Source organism: Spea bombifrons, chromosome 4 (assembly GCF_027358695.1).
Source record: "Spea bombifrons isolate aSpeBom1 chromosome 4, aSpeBom1.2.pri, whole genome shotgun sequence".
NCBI lineage: Eukaryota > Metazoa > Chordata > Amphibia > Anura > Pelobatidae > Spea > Spea bombifrons.
This window is the reverse complement of record NC_071090.1, coordinates 91,396,938-91,414,174: the sequence shown is the minus strand read 5'-3', so window position 1 is coordinate 91,414,174 and position 17,237 is coordinate 91,396,938. Positions and strand designations below refer to the sequence as shown.

Genomic DNA, 17,237 nt, shown 5'->3' with positions numbered 1-17,237 from the left:
CTAGTTGGTCATTTTGTGATTAGCAAGAGAGCATGTGTTCACGATAAGGTCCTGAATGCTTCTCATGTGCTGAGGTTTTGTAACATGGGGAGCCTTCAGTCCAATCAGAGAAATACACTGTATTCAGTTTGCATGCGCTGGACACATAGACGTAAAATACGTTGTATATGTCTATTTAATTTGATGGCATGGTGTTAACTCTTAAATGGACTATAACTCCCATTATTCTAATAATTTTAGCAACAGAACTGGAGGCTGAACGCCCCCCCCCCCCCGCTTGAGATCGGTACAAGTTGTACTGTTCTTGCAGATACGTCCTTTTTCAGGGGCAGTGATATAACTAGGGATCTTGATACTTGGGGCAGGTCAGCAGTCACATCCCGCCTGTTATTGCAGAAGACGTACAGAGCAGCTTCAGCTTGTCGAAAGAAGCAAAAAGGAGGCATATGGGCATTCCTAATGGGCAGCTCATGCGCACCCCCACTTTGCAGCGCTTAGGGAAGCTGACCCTGTGCAACTTAATTACAGTCCTGTTCTGGGCTTCTGTGTTATGGAGAAGTGCGTGAAAAATCTTACAGAGGCATATATCTTCTCTTTTCTACCTTATTCTCTTTACATTTCGGCTTTTTTAAGCAGACTCAGAAGGATTGTGAATGTGCTGAATTTTTGGGAGATTTGGCATCGCTGTATCGGTTTGACATACCGCATTCCCACGCTTGCTGACCACATTCACACTTTCAGCGCTGCTCTTTGGATCCCTGTCAGCGCTGTGGTTTCTTTTTAAAGCCTTTTGATAATGTTTCAGTTTCCAGTGGCATTTTCACATCCAGGTACTAGAAGTGCTGACACTGCAGATCCCTCTTCCAGACACAGTTCAGCTCTACAACTCTGGACATGAACTTTCTAAGCATTCCTGACTGTTCCATGTGTCTCCCCTTTACCCCGCATTATGTCTATACCATGTACCCCTCTTTATGACTATTCCATGTGTCTCCCCTTTACCCCGCATTATGTCTATACCATGTACCCCTCTTTATGACTATTCCATATTCCTCCCCTTTACCCCGCATTATGCCTGTACCATGTACCCCTCTTCATGACTATTCCATATTCCTCCCCTTTACCCCGCATTATGCCTGTACCATGTACCCCTCTTTATGACTATTCCATATTCCTCCCCTTTACCCCGCATTATGCCTGTACCATGTACCCCTCTTTATGACTATTCCATATTCCTCCCCTTTACCCCGCATTATGCCTGTACCATGTACCCCTCTTTATGACTATTCCATATTCCTCCCCTTTACCCCGCATTATGCCTGTACCATGTACCCCTCTTTATGACTATTCCATATGTCTCCCCTTTACCCCGCATTATGCCTGTACCATGTACCCCTCTTTATGACTATTCCATATTCCTCCCCTTTACCCCGCATTATGCCTGTACCATGTACCCCTCTTTATGACTATTCCATATTCCTCCCCTTTACCCCGCATTATGCCTGTACCATGTACCCCTCTTTATGACTATTCCATATTCCTCCCCTTTACACCGCATTATGCCTGTACCATGTACCCCTCTTTATGACTATTCCATATTCCTCCCCTTTACCCCGCATTATGCTTTTACCATGTACCCCTCTTTATGACTATTCCATATTCCTCCCCTTTACCCCGCATTATGCCTGTGCTATGTACCCCTCTTTATGACTATTCCATATGTCTCCCCTTTACTCCGCAATATGTCTGTACCATGTACCCCTCTTTATGACTATTCCATATTCCTCCCCTTTACCCCGCATTATGCCTGTACCATGTACCCCTCTTTATGACTATTCCATATTCCTCCCCTTTACCCCGCATTATGCCTGTACCATGTACCCCTCTTTATGACTATTCCATATTCCTCCCCTTTACCCCGCATTATGCCTGTGCTATGTACCCCTCTTTATGACTATTCCATATGTCTCCCCTTTACTCTGCATTATGTCTGTACCATGTACCCCTCTTTATGACTATTCCATATTCCTCCCCTTTACCCCGCATTATGCCTGTACCATGTACCCCTCTTTATGACTATTCCATATGCCTCCCCTTTACCCCGCATTATGTCTGTACCATGTACACCTCTTTATGACTATTCCATATTCCTCCCCTTTACCCCACATTATGTCTGTACCATGTACACCTCTTTATGACTATTCCATATTCCTCCCCTTTACCCCACATTATGTCTGTACCATGTACCCTTCTTTATGACTATTCCATATGCCTCCCCTTTACCCCGCATTATGTCTGTACCATGTACCCTTCTTTATGACTATTCCATATGCCTCCCCTTTACCCCGCATTATGCCTGTACCATGTACCCCCACCTATCTACCCCTCCTTATGGACACTCTACCATGTGTCTCTGTCTTTTGCCTCTCCTTCCTAGTGCCCTTGCATTGAAAAGTATGTTGACTGTACTTTGGGAAGCCTGTTTTAAAATATAAGAAGTATAAAGTCGTATAGAATGTTGGAGCATGCATGGAACTCCTTTACTGGAATATATAAGCCACTCGTATAGAAAATAGTTAGGGTCAAGAATTATTTCTGCCAGATTTAAACTGTATAAGTACTCTGTGAGCTGGCAGTTCTTGCCTGGTGTCTCATTTGGTACTTTTTTTTAAAAGCAAAAGTTGAGACATTTAGACATATTTTAATCACATTGCAGTACTTTTTGGGATTTATTCCTAGACAGTTTGATTGCAAGCTCTGCAGTGCAGTAATCTAGTTTTGTTGGCAAGCTCATGCTTAAAGAATGATTAATTTTGAGGAAGTTCTGGGTACTTGGAGTTCACTTTTGAAAAACGTACTTTATGAAAAGGATCTTTTCTGCTCTTACTTTCAGTGGAAATAAAAACTGAAACCCAATATCCCAGATCCCTCTTAGGGCCGTTGTGTGAATGGCGGGCTTTGTGTGTGTAAGCCTTGGAACACATGTCCGGGATATGTTGAACTCACTTTGATTTGGGGATCCCTCCTCTCAGGCATTTTAAGGATACTGAAGGGAGCTCAGCTAGCATTTAACAGACGGATGTTTCTGTGGCTTTTTGACAACTATATTTAGCAGGTGACCGTTTGGTAAGGTGACCGAATGCTCCTACAATGAAAGACGTGTGGTGAATTCTATTCACTAAACAGTGAGTTTATGAGAGTTAGCAGCAAACTCGCATGGGTAAGACTAATGTCTGCACTCATAGACACTCAGCTGGCAGGAGTGTCAAAAAAATAAGCAAGGTGTGGATTCCATATCAAATGAGTTATAAGGTGAAATGCCGCCTACTCACCAAAAACATCTATAAATGAAACATTAAAATACGAGGAGAAAATATTATAAGTGGAGTTCAAGAACCCATCCATATGCCCCACATTAAATATGATGAATAAAACTTCTGGAAAGCAGGGCGTCCGCCCTCCGAGGGCATAGAGCCCACTTTTCTTATCCACTCCACATACTGTGCCCGCTGGAGGTTAGACTGTAACATTTTGTATAGGCACGGAGATGAGTGATAGCTTCGCCATCCCTTGTCCTGTTTGATGGAGGAGGTTAAAAGTAGTAGTAGTTAAAAATAATAATAATAATAAATACCCCACCCACCTCCTCTAAGTCCCCAAGAAAATGGTTGCGGTAAGGTCTGTCCTGTGAACCCGGGAGAATGGACATTAACACTTTATTAAATGTATTAAGTGTTATAGAGTGCTGGTGGTTTACAGGAGTAAATAAACATGTTCCTATGCAACCAATGCCCATTTTTACAATTCTCTGCCATCTGGCACAGATGAAAGTATTTTTTCTCTTTCATTTCTTTTTTATAAACATATATACTATTTTTTATTTGAGTCCAAGGTTGTGGACTCATGAGCTTCATTGTCACTAGACAATAACTTGAGCACCGAGCAGGTCCCCTCTCACTTTTTGTTTTTGGTAAATTCAAATTATCATGTGATGCACCGGCTGTTATGCCCTTTTTACCCCTTTTTTGTACAGCGCTGCTGAATACGATGGAGCTATATGAATCAAATAATAAGAATGACTCATGCGCATCCTAAAAAAAGTCAGTAACTTAACTTACTCCCCCCTGCGTCTTAGATTTCCCTGTTGCTTTTAAAAATTGAAATCATAATTTTAATAAAGGTAAATGTGTTTCAGAAAACACACGCTTGTAGTTTGCATAATGACAACAGCTGTTTTTCATAAGTCCTCCTCTAACATGCTCAGCACAGAATTCTTTCTCAGAATTAGGAGAATTCATTGGGTTTTATTTAATTCCGCGTATACCCTGCTTTACACTATGCCTGCACTTAGTGATGCCCATTATAAAATAGCTCACCTGTAAATCGTGTTACATCTCCAGTTTACCAGAGGGCAAAAATGATCTTAATATACATATTCTATAGCATATCCAAGTTAAAGAAGCCATCTGGTATACTATTTTAAATAGAATGGCTACAGAAAAAATGTACCGCAGGTAACGTGGACCTAAAGCTAAGTGGCCCTGATTTAAAAAAGGGGGTACTACTATTATTCAGAGTGCTTTCTTAGTATTGGATACATTGTAACTTTTGGCTTTTATTTATATGATTAATAAATGTATTTATACGTTAATCTTAAATCAAAGTAGAGGATCTTGTTTTTAATATAATGACCCCCTACAACTCTTATTCCAATATTTTCACTGTTTTTCACATTTATCCATGACATGTCATGTGAACACACACTAAAACAGCTGTGTTTCATTTGGGCTTGACGTGAGTCTAGCCGAAGGCTGTTAACCCTTTCAGGTGGTATCCCATGATCCTTGTTCACCTGAATATTTTGGAGGTAGTGAAGCATCTCTGTTAATGATCGGATGATGGATTTCTTCTCATTGGTGTTGGCATCTTAGAGGTCAGACTACCGAGTTGGAAAATGTTTGGGGAGCCTCTCTCAGCAATCAGGCAGGAATGTTAGTGTTGGACCACAGTGCCGGAGTGGAGCAGCTGTATTATCCTAAAGTGTTCATGCTGCTCTTTTGGGACTGGGCGTGGTGGGACCTGCTAACCATACCCACATTCACCTGATTATTTTAAGTCTAGGGTATGCATTTCGTTAACCTTTTCTGTTCCATCTCAGAAATAGTATAACATACCTTGTTTTCTTATGTTCTGCAGCACCCTCTGGTGGTCAGGTCATATACTCACATAATGAAAGATGTCAAACACCAATGATGGAGGAGAAGCTGCTCAACAAATAAACTTAAAAGTACCCAGCACATTCACAAAATAATCAAATTACTGTTTAACTGGCTTTTGCTCTTTACCAGTACTCATTCTTTTCATGAATGGGATGGTACCCATGTTGGCCATTGTATCTGGGGTAGAATACCAATCATCCATGAGTATTCCCAAGCACTAAACTGGATAGAGAAGTAAACATACATGGGCTGTTTTTATTTCCATGTTATGACTTCCATATGTAAGCATTTGAGTAGAATTTTATGAGTGATAGTATTTTAGAAGACAAGGGTTGACAAATTTAGTTTGGATCTAGGATTTAGCCAAAAAAGTTAGTAGACACCTTTTTTTTAATTTCCACAATCATGTTTTTATTTTAATTTATTACCTAACCGGACACCTGGGGCTTGTCGAACCTTACCATGCACTAATAAACATTTACACACTCTAACACCAGACAGACACACGCTAACATTTTATGCTCACAAACACTAACACACACTAACATTCTACGCTCATGTACACACATGGTAACACCATACACAAATACAAACACTCTAACAATATATTCTGACATACACACTCATGTTAATGCCATACTGTAACATCAACACCATACATGCTAGCACCACACTCTTATACACATGCACACAACTAGCTAACAGTATACATTTTAAAATACACACTGAATACACATACTCACTGAATCTGGCACTAAAATAGAGTAGACAAACTATTTCTGGCATAATACATATAGCACACATACACACTAATACTACAGCATACACAATTACACATGCTGACTCCAGCACTATACATTTACACACATACCCACTGACACTACAGTATACACATGAACACTGACTCCAGCACTACTTTTATTCTGCCGAGTGAGCATTTTAGCCCTCCTTTAGGTCCATAAGATCAAGTGAACACTGTTGGCTTAGTCTACATTTGCTCAGAGAGTCATAGCCACACCATATAAAATAACCCAATCACACTGTGGTGCAGGTAAGACGATCATACAATTGCACTGCTGTAGGGGAGCATATTATAACAACATGTGTCAGTACAATGTGTTATTTATTTGCAATTCTCTGTAATGTAATATAACAGATTAATTGTACAACCAACTACAAGAAGAGAGATAGTCTGCAGATAGAAGCTGGGTTTATGAGAGTCTGTGTGTGTGTCTGTAGGAATGCATTATTGTGCTTATTATTATTATGACAAGACAAGAACTGACAGACTAAGACAAAGCGATACATTAGGTGGAGAGAGCCCGGCTCACAAGCTTACAATCTAGAGGGAATGGGGTGAAAAACATAAGGCACAAACTTCATGTTTCTGTAAGCCAAAGTATAACACTGCAGAATTTAATGCCACTATATAAAACAATAATTAATAATATGCTAATGTGTGTTATGCATTTGTGTGTCTCTGTATATCAGTGTATCGACACAAGAGCAGCAGCAGCTTCCATGGCGTATGTAAAGATTTATTTTTATACCATCTCTACCGCTTGGTTACATGTGAACATTCAGTTAGTTGCAGTTTCGTTGGGGGACTTGCTTACTGGACTTGTAACATTGTTGCCCCAGGGCCACATCTGAACTTGATCCACCCCTGGCAGAATGTGGCTACTTATCATACTTCCTAGATAATGTTGTCATTGTGCTTGTTCCTTAATTATTCCAGGTAAGATATCATTACCCAAACATCTGGCTATTTGATCTCTTCTGATGTGTGCTATGCAGCTGTATATCTGTGTGTAATCCTTGTATACTACGGGCATATTGAAGCCGTACCAAATTATGTATAATGGAAGAAATGGGCAAATAAATGCCTCATGCATGCTATAGGACAATATATATCTGCTTATAAGTTCTATGCTGTCATTGCCTGCCCAATAACACATCACCCATTTATGACAATTAAATGATTACTCAAAATTTCCAGGAAGGTCTGTGCACCCTTCATCATTTTGCATGGAAATGCTTTTCTTCAATTGAATTTGTTATATATTTGCAGAGAGGCTGTTCACTGCACAATAGGCTCAGGTCATAAATGGCTTTCCTGGCATCGCCAGGGACCTCTGAACATCTGCTTGGCAGCTGTGATGATGTCCCTGCAATTCCTACCTCCGCTTTTCTCTACATTGCCAGTAGATTGAAAAATGATGCAGGGTAACAGACAAGCATTTTTAATTGTTTAATTACAAGTTACTTGGAAAAATCCAAGCCTCAAAGGGAAGGCTGTACACATCTTTTTCAGGTCCTGTAGGTTGAGTGTCTGTATTGCCTTCAGGTTATGGAGACATATTGTTACTATAGATTTATATATCATTATCATAATCAACAGGGTTGTACAATTATATGATACCAGGTAACAGTGATGTGATTACATATCTGGGAACATTGTATCCAGGGGATCAGGTTTAAAACCTCCCTTGTTTGCAAGTCTTCCTCCTGACCTTGGTCAGAAGTATTCACCATATAGACGTATAACAAATAAGATCCAAGAGGTCAGCTAATCAGCCAGTCCTCCTACATGACTAAAAAACAAGTCTTTGTTCTTCAGAGTGGACATATGTATATCCCAATGGATTTTAAGAATTGTGCTCATCCCGTTTAACTGCCCTGGGGTACAATATTCAAACATCCAGAGAGACTTTTATTGAAGCCAATATCTCACTGGAACAACAAGCTCTAGCTAATCCTGTCAGTTATTTTCTGTTATATTACTTGCTTTTGCTAAAAAGACCATGTTTAATGGCTTCAAATGGCATAGCATACCTTCTGTAGGAAGTGAATTCCACATTTTTATTGTTCCTACTGTAAAGAACCATTTTCATTGGTTAAAGTGAAAATTCCTTATATCGAAATAACATATAATGTTATTTTGCATCCAAGTGTCTGAAAAGGGAAACATGCTTGTGTTATATGTAATTTACAGTATAATTAAGGAGGGATTGGGGGTTCCCGTGAGTCCCTTTAATTATGCGGACAGATGGGAAGCTATTTCCCACAGTGTACAGTCCCTCAATAGGGTTTACATTTAGTAGAGATTTGAGCAAATTATTTCACTGCAAATTGTGGCTTGTGGACTTATTTAACATTGGCATTAAAAAAATCAGTCAATATAACACCAATAGCAATACAGAGCAGCACTTTGAGAACCGTTCACTCAACCCACTCAGTCCAAGTAGTCAGAATCAAAGTCTCTAAAGTGTATATAGATGTGAAACATCTGAACATTTCTGTTGATTGCTAGCCTTTAGTCTTTCTTTCTGATGTTTTCTTTTAGCAGGGAAAGAGTTACAGGGCATCTGGAAAGATTCACAGGCCCCAGGTGGCAGGTGGACATATTCAATGACACTTTATGGAAAGATATAATACCTAGGAAGTTATATATGCCACTTGAGTCCCGCATAGCATGCCTAGCTGCTCAGGTTTCCTATGTTGAAAGCCAATGCTCACATTCCAAAAAAAAACCTAAAAAAAATGCGTTTTCTGATCTGTTGCCGCTGTGACCATCTCCCTGCAATGTGGCAATATTTTCTTTACTTGTGTATACTTATATATACTTATTTAACTAACTGTATGTTTCAAAAAAAATGAAGGTGGGATATGAAGTTAGAGACAGAACAGTATTCAGGCTATCAGGGCTGATTGAGTTTATTTTAGGCTAGGTTTCCACTTGGGTTTTTGTCCGGCGTTTTTTTCTTGATGAAAAACGCCAGGAAAACTGCCAAGAAAACTGCCGCTGCATTTACCTGCGTTTTGGCGTTTTTTCTGCAGTTTTTTCTGGCGTTTTAGCCTTTCTGTGGAAATTGCTTTTTTTGACCTTAGGCAGTTTTTCCAGCCTTTACAAGTTAGAAGTTTCACCCAGCTAAAAGGGATTAGGATAAATGGCAAGTATCTGCCCTCTCCTGATGTCATTTACTTGGTAGACCCTTTTGTCTCTTTTCTGTGGTTTGTAAGGCATGCTTTATTTCGAATGTCTGCTCCTCTGGGAAGATTGGCCCCAAATGATGGTGCAAATTGTTTGCTGTTGCTTTTGGCACGCAGGATCCGGTCGCGTATGTTTGTAATGGCATGTTTGTTCCAAATGGTGTAAAATTCAATATGAACCAGTCCAGGACTTTGTTTTGTGTGAAACTGTTTGTTTTCAGCCTTTTTCTCGTAGGACACACAGATACTGGGTCCATCCTGTGCATTGTAACTGTGGAAAAAACGCCATAAAAAACGCCAAGGCAATAAACCCACATGGCTTTTTCATGGCGTTTTTTTCTCTCCCATAGACTTCTATTGGAGAAAAAAAGCCAAGATTTCTTGCAAAAAACGCCAGAGTGTCAACATGCTGCAGTTTTGAAAAACTGCCACAGAGCCCAAAAAAGCAGAAAAACGCCAAAGAGGACTGAAAAAACGCCAGACAGAAAAACGCCAAGTGGAAATGGCATTTTGCGATTTCCTATTGAATTACAGCTAACATCTGGCTGCATGCGTTTTTCACAAAAAAACGCCAGGTGGCGCTATTGGCGTTTTTATAGGCGTTTTTAGCAAAAAAAAACCCAATGGAAACCAAGCCTAATAGTGGCGTTTGTTACTCTAGATTTTAGGCCCATAAACATATCCCTGGCTTCAAAGACACGTTGGTTATAGTTTTCTCCCCACAAAGAAATGCGTTGTAGCCTTAAGTCATTTTTGTTTCCTGGGAGCTATGAGTCTGTATTTAAAATCAGTTTTGAGCTGTGTATATCACGTTATAGAATTAGTTCATCTTTAAAAGGGTGAAAATTGTTTCAAATTTAGCTCTTTAGGTTTTGTATAACTACACATTTGTTGTTTTGGCCAATAGCTGGCCCATTGTTTACAGACCAGAGGGTCCATTTTGTGGTAGGGCAATAGTGCTTTAACTTCTTGGTAGCCAAATCATTCCGGAATTCTATTTTGATGATAGGCTTTGGCGTTGAATTATTGGAGATATTTTCTTACTAGTTTATCTCTATAATAAGACACACTTGGGTAACTAACTGAGTAACGCAGTATTTCATCACATTGTTTTGAAACGGAAGAGCTCAGTAACGGCTTTAATGATTTTTTAAGGTTAATTTAATGGCAAAACACCTGCCTGCCTTCAAAGTAAAATACTCTGTAGAATAGAATTGATTGATAACCAGGTAATTCTACTGGCATTTTGCCCTCATGTCCTTGAGCCAATTTTTCTGGCATTGCGCCGGGATTAGCCGTTTAAGCCAGAAAACATTTAGTTGTAAGAACATACCGTGCATTGCTGCAAATGTCAGGTAATATGAATGATACAGAACCTGTGGTCGGCGACGCTATTGTTTACAGTAGCATGGATACCGTGTCGATTTGGCCCCTCAGATTTCATTTTGATACAAAAGCAGTTTCCACTATGTTTAAGATTTCCAACGAGCAAAAACAAAAGTCAGGGTCAGACTAAGTAAGGATGGAATATATTTGTTCCGACCTGTTTAGTTTGGGATAATGGTATGTCAGTTTTTCTAGAGCTACAACTGAAAAGGCAGTCAAGGTGAAAATTCTTCATAGTCTCACTCTGGGTTGCTTGAACCCTTAAGTAAAACACTTTATGCTCCAAATGTTGTTTACAAAGAGATTTTTGATATGCAAGGATTATCATTCCATCCACTGTGTCCGTGGTTCCTCTGGCTTTATTATCTAGTGTATATATACAAATTATGTAATTTTCTTTTGTCATTTTTGCTGTTGAATGAATATTCCTGGTTCACAGTTGTAACCCTGTTTTAACTCCTCAGATGGGTGACTGGATCTTGGGGTCCATGCTCTGCCACCTGTGAGAAAGGCTTCCAGCACAGAGAGGTGGCCTGTGTTTACCAGCTACAGAATGGCACTTATGTCAATACCCGGGATCTTTACTGTGTGGGCCCGAAGCCATCAACTAAACAAAACTGTGAAGGTCAAGACTGCCTGTCAATTTGGGAGGCTTCTGAGTGGTCAAAGGTAAGAGGAACATTTTTTTTGCCAAATCAACTCAGAGTTAGTGGCTTTTATCCATTGTCCTTTATTACAAATATTGTAAAGGTTTAGTTTCCATTGTAGGGGAGTCTCTCTGACATTGCAAGAAACACCCCCATTTATAGGGGAAATGGACGAGATGTGGGGCATGCCAGGCCCCCGCTCCATCGACCTGGAGGATTTTGGTGTTAAACCGGAGAAGTGGCGTTTCTCCCAGAGTTCTCTGGGCCAAACCCTGGACAGTTCCCAGATATGTATATATACAATAGGAACAAACCTGCCAGCACACACATGCAAACACGCAAACAGGCATGGTGACTAGCAGGCACTTACAAAATTGCAACGATCATTTGCTCTTTAATGCATATGATGGCTTTGTGATCCCTTTATGTTTTTGGTAATATCATGTTTGCAACACTTAAGGTGTAGCCGCAGCCATCGGTATAACACAGTATTTCATCCCCCAGAGTGGCAAGTTTGCTAACCAGTGGTATGATGAGAAATACATTGCACATGTCAGGTAATTAGTTACAGAATTACGTTATTGCCCTTTGGTTCTTCAAAGCCATGAAAGCCTATACAAAATTCTGTTGAAAAAGATTAGACAACAAAGGGGAAACTCTAAAATCACTAAAAGGGATGTGCGCCATTTATACACTTTGTCAAACCCCACATACCTTTATATTAAACCATCTTTCTCCAATGTTCCAATGTGGGCAGTTCTTGTTGATACTATACTGTTTTGCGATAATTTCATTTTAAGTTAGGGGGCTCTTACTTTTAGAATACATGTTGCCCTGGGATCTGGGCTGTCATCTTTTATAGCTCTATGCTAGTGAAGCAGAACAGAGCATGGCTGTGTGCACTTACCTTAGTGTGTCCGGTTACATGCCTTGCTGGCTAGTGTAATGTGACAGATTCACTCCCTGCTTTCATTCCTGCAATCCGGCTGGAGAGAATAACCAGTCCATGTGTTGACTGTAACAGGTCCTGTTACAACTAAAAAGGGAGATACTGTTGATCTAGAAATTGGTTATTAATATGCTTTGAGCCCTAAGTAAGGGCCTTGTCCAATATGTCCCCTTCAGCATACCAGAACATTTTGGACAGTGCTTTCTGGGAACAGTTTTGGGAAGACCCTTTTCTACTCCAGCATGACTGTGCATGAAGCATGCATGAAGGTGTTTGCGCCCACATCTCAGGGAACAAAATGGTTCTCTCTCTACCGCAGTACAGACAGAGTATTTAACTAGCGCCTTTCTAATTAGGAGATGCACCTGAGTGAGATCAGGGAGTGTTGGAACTCCTGTTCTAGAATCCTCACCTTTCTAAAAGTGTCCAAGTGCAAATAAACAATAAATCAGTATCTCTGCATCTTCCTATGGCTAATCAGGGTATATTCCTACAATATTTGGGGAGTGGTGGTCACACCATCAGCCACAATTCCCGAGACTCTATCACAATATGTAATTATGATGTGGGAGAATAAAACTCTGTTGAAGTTGTCTTAAGTGAGCTGAAATGAGTTATGCCATGAATAAATGACTCCCATCCAAGTGCTTGTCTCAGTCCGATCATATGCAGTTCTCCATCTCAACCTCTGACACAGATAAATATCTGCCAGGGCTTTCTTAAAGATTTAGCTGAACATTTTTTTCTAGACAGCATTTTTCTTGGAGGCTTTTTTTCCCTTTTCCCCTCAGCTCAGTGTAACAGTGTACTAAAAGAGAAAAACTGCTGATGTGTTCAAGTCCCCTTTTAATTGCAGTCAGCAAGAGTCATCTTCTCTTGTGTGGCCTGGCACAAGCTTTGCATAAGACTGTATAGTCTTTGCACAGTAGCTGTGGTCAGGAATCTGGAAGCAGATTCTCAATGGAACAGAAGAATTCTGTGAATTAACGTTGTAGCTTGGCACAAATGTGAGATACCGTCTTGTGTTCATTATTAAGGAATTACTTCCGAGAGGAGGTCAGCAAGTCAGGGCTTACTGAAAATGAAATGGACGGTAGCCCAGTATCAAATAAAAAAGCTATTTTTTGCTGAGGCTTATTTAATATGTTTGCCAACCTAAAGCTTTGCCCCTATGCTCCCTGCTATTGAATCCCTGTAGCAGCCTATTATACGTAATACTAGAGATCTGCCCCATCGACCAGTGACTATCAGTGGCAAAAGTGGACTCCTAAGAAGATATGAGCCCATGGCAGAAGCTGGTCTTACCCTGTGGAACAAAGCACAGTGTCTCTTCATTCTATTGATAACAACAGAATAATGACATTGTAACACATTTTGAAACTCAGTAGTAGATTGTATACCACAAGCTTGTGGCGTAAAATGATGTTAGAAGCAGTTAAGGCCACGCAAATATTGGTGGCTCAAGTGTATTCTGAAATAGAAGGCTTAGACAAGGCTACCTAGAGATATTTTGGCCAGTTGCAATACAAGGGACCCTCAAAGCAGCTTGGGAATATTTAATGTATGTGTACAGGCATAGAGGCTCCTAATTTAATTCAAGGCCTACAGCATAAAGCAGTCCCAATTGAACTCTGTACTGTACTAGGAACTCTGCACTGTACAAGGCAATGATGGACACCCACAAAATGTTTTTGGGAAAAGGGGGTATAAGCTGGCTGTAATGGGATGAGATGCGTTTATATTTTTATAACAGAATATACATTGGCAATCATAGCGCCTTATTTAAAAACAGGGAAGAACATTTAAGTTGACAATATACAAAAATAACAATATGAGCACATGTTAATACATATTGCTATAGATGGAGGAGAGATTTTATAGTTTATTCCTTCACGGTGTATTATGTCACCTTTCTTTCCCGCTCTGTAGTGTTCGTCAGACTGCGGCCTCGGGACCCGGAAGAGACGAATATCTTGCACAAATGCAAAAGGAAAATGTGACGCAGCCACGAGGCCTCGGGCAGAAGAGGAGTGTGAGGATTACGCGGGTTGCTATGAGTGGAAGACAGGCGATTGGTCTAAAGTAAGACGGCATGTTTGATAGCTCATTGGTATCAGAGTATTCCTGGCTTGTTTTTAAATCATAATTGCTGCATAGCTTGTAAAAATGACTAGATACTTACAACAGTATAAATACTGGGGGGGACTAATGTACCAATCATTAAAATCATACATTACTATGTTATTGCACAAAGAGACAACACAGCGATTACCAGAGGGCTGCAGAATAGAGCTCCCCATAATAACGTGCACATCTCCGTGATACTCAGTAGGTTAAAAATAGGTGTTGGTGAAAAGCATCAAATGCTAAGGCTGTGTACCCTGCCCGTATCTCATTATTAGCGCCTGCTCGATTCTCTGGTTTGTAGCTTCAGATGCAGATTGGGTCTTCTAGAATTCTGAGATTCGAGGGTGAATTGTCGAGGATACACAGGTCTGCATATTGGGGGCATACGGCTCAACACCTTTACACGCCACACATTCTTCCTTTATCCCAGAAGTTTGAAGAATAAATAACTGTGCTGTATCGGTGCAGAAGTACGAGAGACAGCACCTGGATATACCCTACATTCTTTCTGTATTCACTCATAATTAGGTGAAGAAATCGCGTTATCCCGTGTCACATTCTCAGTGCCACGTTAAACCTCTGTCAGCTTGTCTTCAAACAGAGGTTTCCGCTCACTTCTGGAAATACTCGGAAAATTTCAACTGTCATCCAGTGCCGTCCACGTAGAACCCCTACGTAATAATGCAATATACTCGTGTAACTATCAATTACTTGGACGTATTCCATAGCTCTCTGTTACGATTACTCCATCTCAAATGATGTCAGTCTGCAGCTGCCACCCAGCCTGCGTTTTGTCAGCATGCTATGAAATATTTATGGAGTCAGAAATAGGAAACAAAATGGCCGATAAAAGGTGACATCCGTAAATCAAACAGACTCCTCATAGGTCAGTGCAATGGTTACAGACAACTGCAGTGTAAAGTAAATGCTTATTTCCTGCGGATATGCATTGTCTGTGGACATGTACGGAGGCATACAGTATTGCCCCTTTTGCCTCATTGAATGGTGAAAGTGTATTTACATGTGGGGCAGCAGACAGGGGGTGGAGATCTGTGATCTTTCTTCCATTTGGTTTGCCTTTATTATGTTTTTACTGGTCAGAAGCTGTTTTTTTAACCATCTAACATCAACAAAGCTGATGAAACTCTAACTTGCACCCCGTGGTTACCATATGCTAGCAAAATCATGGACGTCGGTTTTTATCATTTCATCTTTATTTTTAAGATGTGCGTAGCAAAGGAACACTATACGTGGTACAAAGTATTTCCATCACGTCTGAATTTCATCTAATTTCTGACTGTACTTCTATCGATCCAGTGTTCTGCCACCTGTGGAAAAGGTCTGCAATCTCGCGTGGTGCAGTGTATGCATAAAGTGACAGGTCGCCATGGAAATGAATGCTCCGTTCTCGACAAACAGGTGGCCTACAGACAGTGTCATCAAGAGGCCTGCAATGAGAAGATGAATGCAAACACCATCACTTCTCCGAGGCTGGGTCAGTGTTTCCAGTATAACAGGACAGCGGGTCTGTTACTTAATAAGCCTGAGTTGGTAGGGTTGCCACCAAGCTGGCCTTTATCGACAGGGTGGCTTGTGGATGAATAGAACTAACGCTACAAAAGGGCAAGCGTGGCTGATATTTTTGTACCTAATCATAGTGACCCAAACTGACCAACTGCTCATTAATGAATTATAATTTTCATTTTAGAAAAGCATCCCTGATTACAACCCCACCTTTTTTAACAGTTCAACGGGACTGCTTATCTTAGAAAATTCATAGTACAGCTATATTGCTGATGAAGCACGTGCGTATCTTTATCTATGCATAGTAATAGGTAAATGTCATCTAGTTGGCATCACCAATGCATAGAACAAAGGACAAAACTTTCCTTTGGGGAGTCCCTGCTCAAAGGGGTCTTGAATTTTTAGCTCACAAAGATAAAGAAATCATCAACATTTGATAACCCTATACAGGCATTAACAACATTTTAAAGTGGCAGCAGCTCAAGGGAGCCACACTAGGTAACATTTATTGCACTCCCTGCGTAATAACCTGTATTATTGTTTCTACTCCCTCTTGTTCCACTCACAGCTGCCCTGACGTACAAATGCACAGGTGACCAGTGGGCAGTGTACTGCAAGGTCATCCGGGAAAAGAACTTGTGCCAGGACATGAGATGGTACCAACGCTGCTGCCAGACGTGCAGGGACTTCTATGCCGCCAAAATGCAGCCACAGAGCTAGTGAATCTGGGATCCTGACGGAAGCATTGCCACATACAGCAACACAACAGCAGTGCTGCAATAATCAAATAAAACTTGAATCCACTTCTGCTGGCTCGTCATGCCATATACCGGCCATACAGTTACACGCCAACCTAAAGGACCTCTCTACTGTTTCATTTGTTCTTCTGCTTAGTTGGTCTACTTGTGGCTTTTGTGGCACGAAAAAAGCGACTTGATTATGGATTGTTTTGTTGTTGAGCAACAACTGACATATTCTCAGGATGATCAAGCAGGGCTGAGTGCAGGAGGTTGTGATACACCTGCCGATTTGTCCAAAGGTGAAAGAGGCACATAATAATGTTTATTGGCGTTATGTGCACACAGGGTCCCTGGCTGTAAAAGAATGCCAGACTAGAAATACTGTTCCATAAAACATAAAAGGTGCTTATAGTGAGTCTTGCATGTTTGCACAGGATGTTTGTGTGCACAGCTACCTGTACAGCTTTACAGGTCATAATGTCCCTTTAACTTTAATTAATAGATCAGTGGCAATGAGAAATTCCAACATATTGGTGTGTACATCAGTTCACATCCTAGTTTCTGGTGCTAAAGATTAGACACACACGGAAAGCCTCACAGTCCAGCTATAATGTGAAAGTAGGGGACACTCCCAAACAGGCCCCACATGCTA

At 40.7% G+C, this 17,237-nt stretch overlaps 1 protein-coding gene across 1 annotated transcript in view; it reads left to right on the top strand.

Annotated features, from left to right (window-relative positions):
* Positions 1-17,008, top strand: part of ADAMTS17 (ADAM metallopeptidase with thrombospondin type 1 motif 17) — an 84,911-nt gene extending 67,903 nt beyond the window's left edge. The window contains exons 22-25 of the mRNA XM_053463779.1: positions 11,063-11,267; positions 14,124-14,276; positions 15,639-15,816; positions 16,414-17,008. Coding sequence (XP_053319754.1) covers positions 11,063-11,267; positions 14,124-14,276; positions 15,639-15,816; positions 16,414-16,565 — 688 coding nt within the window. The 3' untranslated portion in view covers positions 16,566-17,008. The remainder of the gene's footprint in view (positions 1-11,062; positions 11,268-14,123; positions 14,277-15,638; positions 15,817-16,413) is intronic.
* Positions 17,009-17,237: the final 229 nt, after the last annotated feature.